The sequence below is a fragment of the Schistocerca americana genome, chromosome 3 (assembly GCF_021461395.2).
Source record: "Schistocerca americana isolate TAMUIC-IGC-003095 chromosome 3, iqSchAmer2.1, whole genome shotgun sequence".
In the NCBI taxonomy this organism is placed as follows: Eukaryota; Metazoa; Arthropoda; class Insecta; order Orthoptera; family Acrididae; genus Schistocerca; species Schistocerca americana.
This window is the reverse complement of record NC_060121.1, coordinates 446382234-446394723: the sequence shown is the minus strand read 5'-3', so window position 1 is coordinate 446394723 and position 12490 is coordinate 446382234. Positions and strand designations below refer to the sequence as shown.

Genomic DNA, 12490 nt, shown 5'->3' with positions numbered 1-12490 from the left:
ACACCTCATAACTTCCCTCTTTCTTCGGTTTATTCTCAATACTTACTCTCATTAGGCCCTTCACTCCATTCAACACGTCCTGTAATTCTTTTTCGCTTGCACTGAGGATGCAAATGTCTCAGTTTATCTTACCATTAATATCTGTTCACCTTAAATCTTTTCACCTTGCATGTTTCTTCAGTTTTGCAACTCCATTTGAAGCCACTCACTGACGATCACAACTTGCAGAACTAACAAACTGCGGGGATGATGACTGCTGTGTACCACTCGCTGTTCCAAATACTCGCACAGCCTTCATAACTTGTTAACATCTGATGACTTATAGTGCCAATGGAGGTGCGATAGGCTAGCGGAGTGTGAGTCGAACCAGGAATGAAGGAGTACAGCCTTATGAGCACGGTTGTTTTCAGTTTGCAAGACACGAGTGTCTGCAACGTATCACCAAGTTGTAGACTTAGTAACTGAGAATGTTCAAATAAACATCTTGGTTGATGTGCACGGTAACTTGCAAACATGTGGCCAAGTCATGGTAGAAAAAACACCCCCGAACACCATAGAACCACCGCTGACCTAAATTACACTTCCCACACACCGCGTCTTTAACGGCTCATTGTGTCGTCTCTGCACTCAGTGCTTTGAATCATTTGAAAAAGTCACATGCCGAGACTTTTCCGGCCACATCACTCGCCTCGATTCAACAACCATCCAGTTTGTGTGTTGTTTGGGTCATTCCACCCTTACCTTCCGCTGTGAGCAGTGGCTTTCGCGAGATACCTGATTCCAAATATGTATTGCAGGCAGTTTCCTTTGCAATGTTCGCTGGTTGAGAAGGACCTGCATTCACAGACATCACCAATTCCTGTGATATTTGAAATAGATTTTCACTCAAATACGTGAAACTCGACTCCCGTCCCTGTCGGCTTGGACTGGTTCTCACTCCACGTTACATGGCTCCTGGTGTTACACACACAACAAATACGGCAACTTCATTTGCAGTGTCATCATGAGCACGTTTAAATGCGATAGCTCATTTCTGTCATTTTGTCACCTTTTGCACGTCGGCCCTTTTCACCCCACTGATCCAATTGACTAGCACATTAGCCGGCCGCTGTGGCCGAGCGGTTCTAGACGCTTCAGTCCGGAACCGGACTGCCGCTACGGTCGCAGGTTCGAATCCTGCCTCGGGCATGGATGTGTGTGATATCCTTAGGTTAGTTAGGTTCTAAGTCTAGGGGACTGATGACCTCAGATGTTAAGTCCCATAGTGCTCAGAGCCATTTTTTTTATTTGTTTATTTATTTATTTATTTATTTTTTTTTTTTTTTTTTTTTTTACTAGCACATTCACACTTCGCTGCTGTGGCTTACATTATACGCCAGCAGTGATGCTTGCTTGACAGTCCGCTACAGGGCGCGACTAATATTTTGTCCGGTGTGCTGACTGTGAATGGTAAATTGATGAAGTACGAAAATATTTATCGTAAAAAGAAATATAAGTCTCCTACGAAAGAAATCGATAGAAGATACCGGGAAGCTGAAGCGATTAGTTGCAGGAAAATTGTTAATTTGAAAATAGAATAGTCATCGGAGGGACAGATATAGCGCAGAAAGAAGTCAAAAGAACGTGAGAAGAATTTAAAAGCAAAGGTATCAACATTAAGAGCGCGAAAGCACTTCCACTGTTAAGTGTACAGGGCAGAGGGGAGAGTTGGAATGAAGACGTTGAGATGAATAAACTGTACTTTAACGTATTCAGAGAAGAAATGTCTGTTGGTTTGGATGACAGAGGAGATCCATTATCAGAGTAAAACAAATTCAGATTAGTGCAGAAGTTTGTAACGTTTAAGTGTCACGTGTTGGAGCACCGGTGTGTGATTATCGATCTTTTTTTTCTTGTTTCAAGGGCCACTGTTTTGCTTGAGGTTTTTCTCAGTGAGTTTAATAGTCAGTCAAAGGCTGGCAAGGCGTTCGTAATATACTTGCCATACATGGTGGAAGTATAATTTAAAGTCACTATTTGGATAAATAAACAATATATCCACTAATAATTATAAGGACGAAGCGGAAATTTAATCTAAGCGCGTGGGGTGCCGGACGCATTAATTATACATGTAACTTGATCGTCTTCTACACTTAAACCATCACTCTGCACTATTACCTTAGCGATACTGCAATTCACATGTACTGTGTCTCGATGACGTTGTAGTAAGCACAGGTAGTCTACACCAATACTTGGACACAAAATACACAAGAAGCAAAAGAAGTATCATGTGAAAAAATTAGCAATAATAGCAACAATGTTTAGTGTATCATCACAGTTACGTACGTACGGTACTAGCTAGTAGCGTCCATTACAGTTAGATATATATTGACAACCACATCGTTTTCTGTATTAATCAACTTTGCGAAGTAACTCATTTTAAGTTTAACTTTGCTGATCACAAGTAACATAATTATTTTCTGAGTGTGGTATGCTGATCTGCCTGTGTATGTATATGAAAACAGAAAGATTATCTTTCATGTGATAATCGCATATGTGACAATTTGAGAACGTATTTGAAGTAGACTGTACAAAAGATAGAGGTACCGTCACTGATTGATGTGACTGAATCCTATTGATTTAGAAGTAATAATATTTGACTTCCATATTCAGTACACAGTAGCCAAAGCACAGTTCACGTAAATAGTATGACAATTCACTTGTATACAATAGTCACAGCACAATTCATGTGAGCCATATGGCAATGCACTTCGGTACAGTAACACTTGAGAGCATATTCTGATATTCATAGAAATCTGGCATAATGTTCATTCTGTTTAGCAATCACAGCAGTAATTTAGTTGTTGGATTGTAAATCCAATCCAGCCGGCCGCGGTGGTCTCGCGGTTCTAGGCGCGCAGTCCGGAACCGTGCGACTGCTACGGTCGCAGGTTCGAATCCTGCCTCGGGCATGGATGTGTGTGATGTCCTTAGGTTAGTTAGGTTTAAGTAGTTCTAATTTCTAGGGGACTGATGACCACAGAAGTTAAGTCCCATAGTGCTCAGAGCCATTTGAACCAACCATTACCTATGCGCTTGACAATAATCTGATATCAAAACTGAACACCCTGACTGGAAATGATTATTTGTTTACTTGGAAATCTTCCTCGGTAGCAGATCACTTGAGAACTGCTCTACATGCTTTACACTCCATGGTAATATGTTCTGTCGTTCTCCAGTAGAGCTTTTGGAACTCTTGCGCTCTTAGCCACAGCCACCAACACTGTTTACCAATGGTGTTTTGATGCCGTGTGTACCCCTCGATTGCGACAATTTTCTTTACACTTTGTACCGATAATTCTTGACACAAGAAAGATGTTACCATATACCGGAAATCTGTACACATTAATATGCTCTTTACAGTAACTGTGGACGTATCATAGTTCACAATAATATAATAATTCAATCCGGATAGTTCCAAACAAAGTTGAACGAATTTTGGTTAGTTCAAACTTATAAGAGTCAGTATATTGCATCTGAAAAACAGCAAAAAAATGTACTGCAGTAAGAGTGTAGAGACTGACTCGTCACAGACAGCAAGAAAATGTTTTCTCGCAACAATATGGGTCGTTTTGACATTCGCAAATCTTGCTAGGTGGACATGTGTCCATCATTACTTGATTCTACCCAAAATTGACCATCCTGTACAGTAACAGTGATGGTTATGAGAAATAAACGGCTGATCCGTAACAAAAAGCATCTCTCTGTACATTGGTCAGCCACCATCCACAAAAATGATATTATCTCTCTGCTGGGGCCAAAATGCTGCAAGTTCTGCCCATCCAAATTTCCCAGAACGCTGGTGTTACATTTTACCTATAAGACATGTTTCAAATATCGAGTCTCAAAGATATGAGCGCTCGTTCATGCACACGTGCTTGACACACATAGTCATACACACACACGCATACACACACCATGTCTCTGTTGTTTCTGATATTGTAGGAGACATGCTACTTACACGCTCCGGTTGTTGCACTTCCCCGCAACTTAAAAATAAGAGTCACTGAAAAGTGCGTTTTCGGTGAAAACTTAAATAATAACTTCTTAAAAAATCTTGTACTTTCTAAATATCTGCGAACGTGTACGATCTTAATAAGGACAGCATGAAGTTAACAATCCTTAAAAGTATATAAGCTACTTTACTGTGAAATAAAAATAAAACAATTATCAAAATAGATTAGTGTCTTCGATACTCCACATAAATGAAACCAAAATTTTTTGTTGTGCGATCTTCAGTATAGTGTTGCTCCACCTCTTGCATTGTAACATGTTTGGCTTCTTCTAGTTATTCTCTCCACACTGCGGTTGAGACGATGCTAAACCCTCCCCCACCGTTCAACAGTTGTCCATATGAACTCATTCAGTTTGTGAATGTGGTTCCTTGACGATACGCTCCAAGATTCATCAGTTTCCAGGAACACTCAGCCGTATTCATTTGAGCAAATACGGCAGGACATTTCATCCGGCTGATTCCTGCCTCCTGAAGGAAAGTGTTCAAGAGATGGATACGGCATGATACTGCAATATTGGCCTAAATTTTGACTCAAGGGCTGGATCCTGTACGGATAGTACATAGCCGTCAAAATACCCTTGATAGTGATGACATCCATCTACGTCATTGGCACTTAGCATGTCACAGCTTACTCTCTGCGGAACACACGGGACTGCATGCTTGAGATGTTTATTGCTCCATGATCGACTCCACACTTCTTCTATGACGATCATCCGGTGTCAGGTAAATCTTGTACTCGATGGCGATGAGCAACCACGCCATTGATCCAAAAACCATTTCAGATTAGCTTTCCCACATTCTTTGCGCACTACGTTGCTGCTCCTAACGGACTCCTAGAGGACGTATGCACTATCGTGCGGTGACGGTCTCGTATTGTCTGGTTCCACACAACCTCCCGTTTGTCTCCAACAGGTAATGCACAGTCACATTGCGTTCTCCTCGGGTATCTGCGAGCTGTAATTTGTAGGTGTCGGTCGCCAGCTGACGTTGTTGACTGCAGCCGACTACGATGGACTTTTTGTATCCCTCGACGTTTGCTGAATGTTCAAATAATGTCGCCTTAGTGCGCGCCAATTCAGTGGACAGCTTCTCATGCTGACAGTCCCCCCAGATGTAACCCTAGGTCTAAGCTGGAAATCACTCTTCGAGCTAATTTGAGAGACTGAACAGTACACTCAGAAGTTTTAGCCTTTCCCCACTTTTTCGTGCGATGCATTTGCGTTATTTACACTTCACCTCGCCCTTGGAAAAATGCTCACGATGGGAGACACTACTATCTAGTGAAATGCACTGAGAACGCAACTTTACTTTCGCCTAAACTATGCAGGTCTGTTCAACGTATAGATTCTCTATAGTCGAAAGGGCATCGAGAAAAAAATATCGCTGTCGTTGTTCCCTTTGTCATGAAGACATCAGGTAACAATTTTTAGCCAGTGCTTTACCAGAAGTATCACCACATTTTTTTTTTATTTTTTTGTAGCCGTCATGTCATTGTGTCCCATTTGCCAAACACCCATAAGAATGTACACTGATCCACCTAAGAAAATCACTTATTCATTATCTTGGTACATGTAATCACGAACATTGATCACACTGCTGTGTCTCCGATTTGGGCACCATACTTTTTTAAAAATTAGTTTCAACGATTTGAAAAATATTTGTTCTTATCAGTTAAGTTGACTCATCCTGTATTAGTTTACAACATTGTGGCCTCTTTCAGCGAAGTTTCTTTGATTTCGAGCAATGTTTACGTCTTATTCATTCTCTTGGTGTGTATGTTTCTCTTTCCCCTTCCCATATTTGGCGATTACTTGGCTTGTTTACATATTCTGACAACATCTATTTCTTGATTTTCTGTATAAAAATATCACCTAATATAGTTCTAAATGTATATGTACAAATACCACATCTGTTTTGCATTAAATGAATTCCCAATTGCGAACAAGGACAACCATTAGCTGTAGAATGAAATGAAGACAATGAACGTTTTTGCCGGATCGGGACACGAACCCGGATATCCCTTATCGCGAGCGGTCGCCTTACCATTTGGCTACCCGTGCACGCCGAAATCCAGCCGAATGTAAGAATTACAGTGATGTACTACCGTTCAACACAAGCGGAAAAATAACTTTTATTACCCGGTGTTAAAGCTGTCAGTGGCTCAGACAGAGTTCAATACGCAGGAACATAAAAATGTCTGCCAGTTTTAAATCTAGTTTAAAATCATTTCTCCTGGACAACTTGCCCGCATCTCGTGGTCGTGCGGTAGCGTTCTCGCTTCCCACGCCCGGGTTCCCGGGTTAGATTCCCGGCGGGGTCAGGGATTTTCTCTGCCTCGTGATGGCTGGGTGTTGTGTGCTGTCCTTAGGTTAGTTAGGTTTAAGTAGTTCTAAGTCCTAGGGGACTGATGACCATAGACGTTAAGTCCCATAGTGCTCAGAGCCATTTGAACCATTTGAACCTGGACAACTTCTTCGATTCCAGTAATGAATTTTTATTGGAAACTGGTAGCTATTTTAAAAACAGTGATAAGTTATTGTTGGTATCTGCGTCTCAAGCTTACTGCAATGTAATTTAGGAGAATTTTACGCCAGATTGTTTCACTTTTATTTATAAAATGTCTTCTGTGGTTATTCTGAAAACTCGATAGGTATATCTGCACATTTTTGGGTGTTTTAGATTAAAAACAGCATTTTGTTTAGAAAGATGGTGTGCAATGTACTTACGGTGTATCTGCATCTTGTTTACGTATTCTCCAAACCAGTGCTTCTTCCATCTTTGTTAGCCGAGGCTGCTGGCGAAAGACTCCGTTTCACATATACACTAGGAAGTTTTGGCCTTTCCCCACTTTTTCTTGCGCTGCATTTGCGTTATTTACACTTTACCTCGCCTTTGGAAAAATGGAATTGTAGTTACTTGTGTTTTCACACAGTAGAATGCTACAGTTTTTATGTCTGTTCGTTTATTTACGTGTAACTGAGTCATAACACACATGACTTCAGTTCGATATCCAAACGCGAGGTGAAGTGTAAATAAAGCAAATTCAGCGCAAGAAAAAGTGGAGATAGTCAAAAACTGCTAAGTGTATATGTGAAATGAAGTTCTTCTACATCAACCTCGGCTAACAAAGAGGAATAAAGCAGTGGTTTCGAGAATATGTAAACAAGTGGCAGATACACTGTAAGCAGATTGTACACGAACTTTATAAACCAAATGCAGTTTCCAATTGGCAGAATAGCCACAGAAGATGGTTTATAAATAAAAGCGTAACACGTCTGGTATAAAGTCTCTTTAATTAACTCATACAGTACGAGGAGAGCGCAGGCAAGCTCCTCCAATCCCTACCCAGTGATGGTGGGCGTATAGGCGCATTTCCTCTATCCCTTCTCAATGACTGAGAAAAAGGTCTAGAGCTAGAGAGACAGTCGTAGCACTGGAAATAATCGCTCGGTGCATGTAATCTTTATCGCCCCATTCAACGATATGTCAATTATATGATCAAGAGAGATTTTTCCATGTTCTTCAGCTAGTACTTTGTTAACTGAATATAACAGTCGAGTCTTAGAATTGTTGGGTAACACCGACAAGCTGTCCGCGTGTAGTAAGACAACAGGTACTTCTGGCAACTATAACATAAAAGGCTTAAAGCCTTAAGACTAGCGATGTGGGGGTAGGTTAAAGAAGCAGAAAGCTTAACAGTGGGCGTAAATATGAGTAAGATGAAATCCTATACAATAATCCACTGTTAGTTATGACAGCACGGTAGGTGTGAGACACGAGCATAAACTGGTAACAAAACTTTATTATCACAACGATACGACACTTCAATATTTTATGTGTGAGGTTTTCCAGGTGTAGGATATATGTTTACTTAGATTTGATTGTGACTCAATTAAATTACAATATCTGAAATATGGAGTGATATTTTAGTTAAACAAAATCCTAATTTCAGCTTCTGAAGAACATAAGTGCCTCAACGGTAATTTTTAACTCAGAAATTTGTACATTTCAACTGGACTACGTATTTTCGATGATGAGTGAAACGAAGTCCTACCATGCAAGCCCGCAACGCAGATAAAAATCGCCCTCAGGGACGGCGAGCACTCGGACACGCTCTCAGTCATTGAGAAGGGGTAGGGGGAGCGTGCTGATACGCCCTCAGTTGCTGGCTAGCGGTTGAAGGAGCGTACCACCACGCCCTTCGTACTGAATGGGACGAATTGCAGAAAGCTTAAGATGAAGAAATCATTAATAATTTTAGCAGTTGCTGCGGAAGATGGCCATGCAAATAAACATAGCATAGCTGCATAAGTTGGTCTAAAAATAATAACGTGTACATTACTGGCAACACTAATCATGTATACATATCCTGTAAACTGGCTCGTTCCACATCATTTCGATAAAAGAACCGCTTGAATGATTTCTAGAACATGGAAGTAACTAACTAACTGTGTTAATCATTATTGGTAAACTAGGTTAGTAGTAAATCAGGTACTTTTGATAGTATAGAACTGGATGAGTTGTGTTTTTATGGTGTAAAGCGAGACTGTTTTTGTCGCACTCACAAGGGGAGGCCACGACGTCGGGATCCTCGATTTACTTCAGTCTTTGTACAGCTTCAGTAGGCCATTAAAACAACCTAGTGTGCAAGTAGTAGAGTGGACTAATGTGGCAATTCCGAGAAAATCGTAAGAGAAGTTTTACGCTTCTCTTATGTAACGGATGTATCTGTGCATCGGTGCTGGATGTTAAGAGTTCATGGTGGTCAAGCGGTGCCAGCACGGTAGCTCAGCGTGTTCAGTCGGAGGGCTGGTCCATCTGTAACTAAAATCAACTTTCAGCTTAAACAGGTATCATGTGACGTCCGTCAGACCAGACGTAACGAAGAATATCGAACAAAATGTAAGGAAGCAAACAAAAAAAAGCAAAGTGGTTAGCGTTTGAGTTTCGTTTCGTAAGACGAACGTGTATGAGGCGATGGTTCGACTTTGTTCATCACTGGTCATATTATTTAATTTATATAAAATTTGAGAGGTAATAAAATTATTAAAAAGACCTCGTGCATTTGCATGAAATTTTAGTGCATTTAATGTTATTTGACGACTTACTGTTTTTAATTAAATTTAATTATTAGAACAAGCAGATTTACAACCATCGACAAGTAAATGAAGACACGCATAGAGTTTTCCTGAAAATGAAGCAGTGTGGCAAGGTATCCGGACTACTTTGCACATCGGACCTTCAAGCTGCAGACACTAAGGTAGACCCCATTTGGCAGATAACCTGCGTAGCGGTGAGACCTTGCTAACGTAGCAAGAAGGAATAGTATAGGTTCAAACTCTTTTAATATCACAGAATTTGCACTTGTACTACAAAATGAAGGTTTGAGCGGGAGTCGAACCGTCGCCTCATACACACTCGCCTTATGACACGTTAACCTTAACCACTTTTTTTTTTTTTCGATGCATCTGCTCGGGGCAGACGTCAAACACATCCGTTTGAGTTCGTTGTTGATCGATTAACAAAGTTCTTTTTTATTACAGAGGGCTGCTAACCCTCTGACCGAACACGCTGAGCTACCGTGCCGGCATCACTTGACCATTACGAACTCTAATATGTGGTACCTACGCAAAGGTACATCAGCTACCTATTCAGACGGGTTAAACTTCTGTTGCGGTTTTCTCAGAATGCTAGAGTAGTGCATCTTACTGTTTGCAAAATCAAATGTGTGTGAAATCTTATGGGACTTAACTGCTAAGGTCATCAGTCCCTAAGCTTACACACTACTTAAACTAAATTATCCTAAGGACAAACACACACACACCCATGCCCGAGGGAGGACTCCAACCTCCGCCAGGACCTTCCGCACAGTCCATGACTGCAGCGCCGTAGACCGCTCGGCTAATCCCGCGCGGCTACTGCTTGCACATTATGTTGTTTTAATGGCCTACTGCCGGCCGGTGTGACCGAGCGGTTCTAGGCGCTTCAGTCTGGAATTGCGCGACGGCTGCGGTCGCAGGTTCGAAATCTGCCTCGGGCATGGGTGTGTGTGATGTCCTTAGGTTAGTTAGGTTTAAGTAGTTCTAAGTTCTAGGGGACTGATGACCTCAGAAGTGAAGTCCCATAGTGCTCAGAGCCAATTGTACCATTTTTTAATGGCCTACTAAAGGTGTACAGAGTTTGAAGTAAATCCGTCGCGTCCTCCCGTTGTCAGTACGCTGTGATAGCCGCCTGCTTCCCTCTCGATGAGAGCGCTCCCCTGGGTGTTTTCCGCAGCGTACCAGGCTCCGCTGGCGGTGGCGGGCGTCACGTCCGTTGTGCGGCGCAAGCCCAAGGACTCGGCTGACTCGAAGCGCGAGCGCAAGGCGGCCAAGACGCTGGCCATCATCACGGGCGCCTTCGTGGCCTGCTGGGCGCCCTTCTTCACGGTGGCGCTGGTGCTGCCGCTGTGCGCCGCCTGCGTCGTCTCGCCGCACCTCATGGCCGTCACCCTCTGGCTGGGCTACTTCAACTCGACGCTGAACCCCGTCATCTACACCGTGTTCAGCCCCGAGTTCCGGCACGCCTTCAAGCGGCTGCTGTGCGGCCGGCGGGCCACGGACCTGCGCCGGCGCAACCGACAGCTGGGCGTTCGCTACCTGCAGTGAGCTGGGCTCGCGCTGGCGCGACTGCTCCGCATTGCCCAACAATGAGCACTTGCTGACCGCCTGCCTCTCGAGGCGCACGGTAGCTGCTGCGGTGCGCCCGATACTTGCAAGGTGACGTGGATCCTCTCCACATTCTCAAAGTACCTGTGCACATCATCGAGTCAAGGATGACCCTCCGTCAGGCACGGCGAGTCCTTCGGGATCGGTGACGTAGCTGGCCAGATTTCCGTGTAGGGTGGCACGCCTTCGAGCTAGAAATTTCCCACAGTCGTGTAAGACTTGCCACCACAAACGTGGCACGTGATTGGTGGGAGTTCGAACGTTACCCTCGACCGGTGCTGTTTGCTACAGACTTGATTCTGGTGCAAAAACATCGTACTTTCTTTGAGAAGTCAACGACCGTCGAGAACGGCTTGAAATCCTCGAAGCTCATTCTAAAGGCGGCATGGCGACTAAGCCCATAAAATCTATGGCCAACTGTTTCTGTTGTACTGTGGCGCATCTCAGAGACAGAAATCACACATCAGGGAACAATACAAGTATACATGTTACAAATCTAGTACTGCGTAGCCTTGACAAAAAAAAATCGCATAAACGGCGATGGGAACTTCACAGTGCGATCTAATTTCCTGTCCTGTGGCGCCTAATTTGTCTGCCTCAGTTACGACAGGCAGTTTAGTTTTCATTTCTTCGTCTTGCGCGTACCAAACAGCCTCACGTATGGGTCCACGAGAAAGATTTTCATCGCGAATTACGCTAAATGTAATGTGGAGCTATGTGACTGCTGGCTGAAGTATATTTTCGTCAGCTCATACGAAATGACCTGCAAGATCCGAAAGGTAATGGGTGCCCCTACAACCTCTAGGGAGGTTTTATCGCCGATAAACGCAAAACGAGCTACGTTGCCTGAGCGCAGTTTGGTTACAGTTAATTTAAGGTATACGTAAAACACCACCTCAGCTGCTGCTAAGCAATATCTTAGCTTCACGATCGTCGTCCAGAACCCTGTTCGGGCACTTTGCTACAGTGTACCTAAGCAACCGCCAAGGTCCGATACGTCTGTTAACATGAAGATGTTCAGTGAACAACGTAACCGGTACTGGAAACTAAGATATTTCATAACAGCAGCTGAGGTGGTCATTACGTTTAAGTTAAAGAAATAACAACGCAGAACAAGCATAAATTTGTTACAGTTATGCCAATGTGTGACTGCAGTGGTCAAACTAGCTCACTAACTTATTTGGCAGAAGTCGTGTACTGTTACAGTTCGTCTAGGGGTATTACAACCTGAACTGTCTAGTATTATCGGCTATGGCATTTTGGCCTTCCGACAAACCAGAACTTCAGCCTCTGCATTAGCTAGCACTGCCCTGCAATATTGGAGGTTACGAGGTCATCGCACCATTGTGGGACCCGTAGTGTTCCCTTTCAGAACTGAAGCCTCTAGTTCTCCTTCAGTTAGTTTACTGTCTTTGCAAGACTCAGTGAAGCCTGTTTGCATCAAAGAAACAACCCTTTGCTGAGCCATGCTTCCATCCCAAACTCTAAACATGGAATGAAGACAAACAAACAGAGCGCTCAGGCACTGGAGGGTGATAACAGTTGGTGAACTGCAAATCAAGGTAGAGGTCACTGAAGAATTCTGTCAAAGTCACCCACAAAATATTGTTATTTTCAGCTGCCCCTGCCCATTGATTTTATGCAACCCATAACACCTTCAAATACCACAGGTAAGATTTTTGTACTCTCTCACTTGCTACATGCAAACAGTTAGTTCTACAGCAGTTAT

At 43.1% G+C, this 12490-nt stretch overlaps 1 protein-coding gene across 1 annotated transcript in view; it reads left to right on the top strand.

Annotated features, from left to right (window-relative positions):
* Nucleotides 1–10701, top strand: part of LOC124607398 (5-hydroxytryptamine receptor-like) — a 178384-nt gene extending 167683 nt beyond the window's left edge. The window contains exon 4 of the mRNA XM_047139720.1: nt 10331–10701. Coding sequence (XP_046995676.1) covers nt 10331–10701 — 371 coding nt within the window. The remainder of the gene's footprint in view (nt 1–10330) is intronic.
* The last annotated feature ends 1789 nt before the right edge of the window (nt 10702–12490 follow it).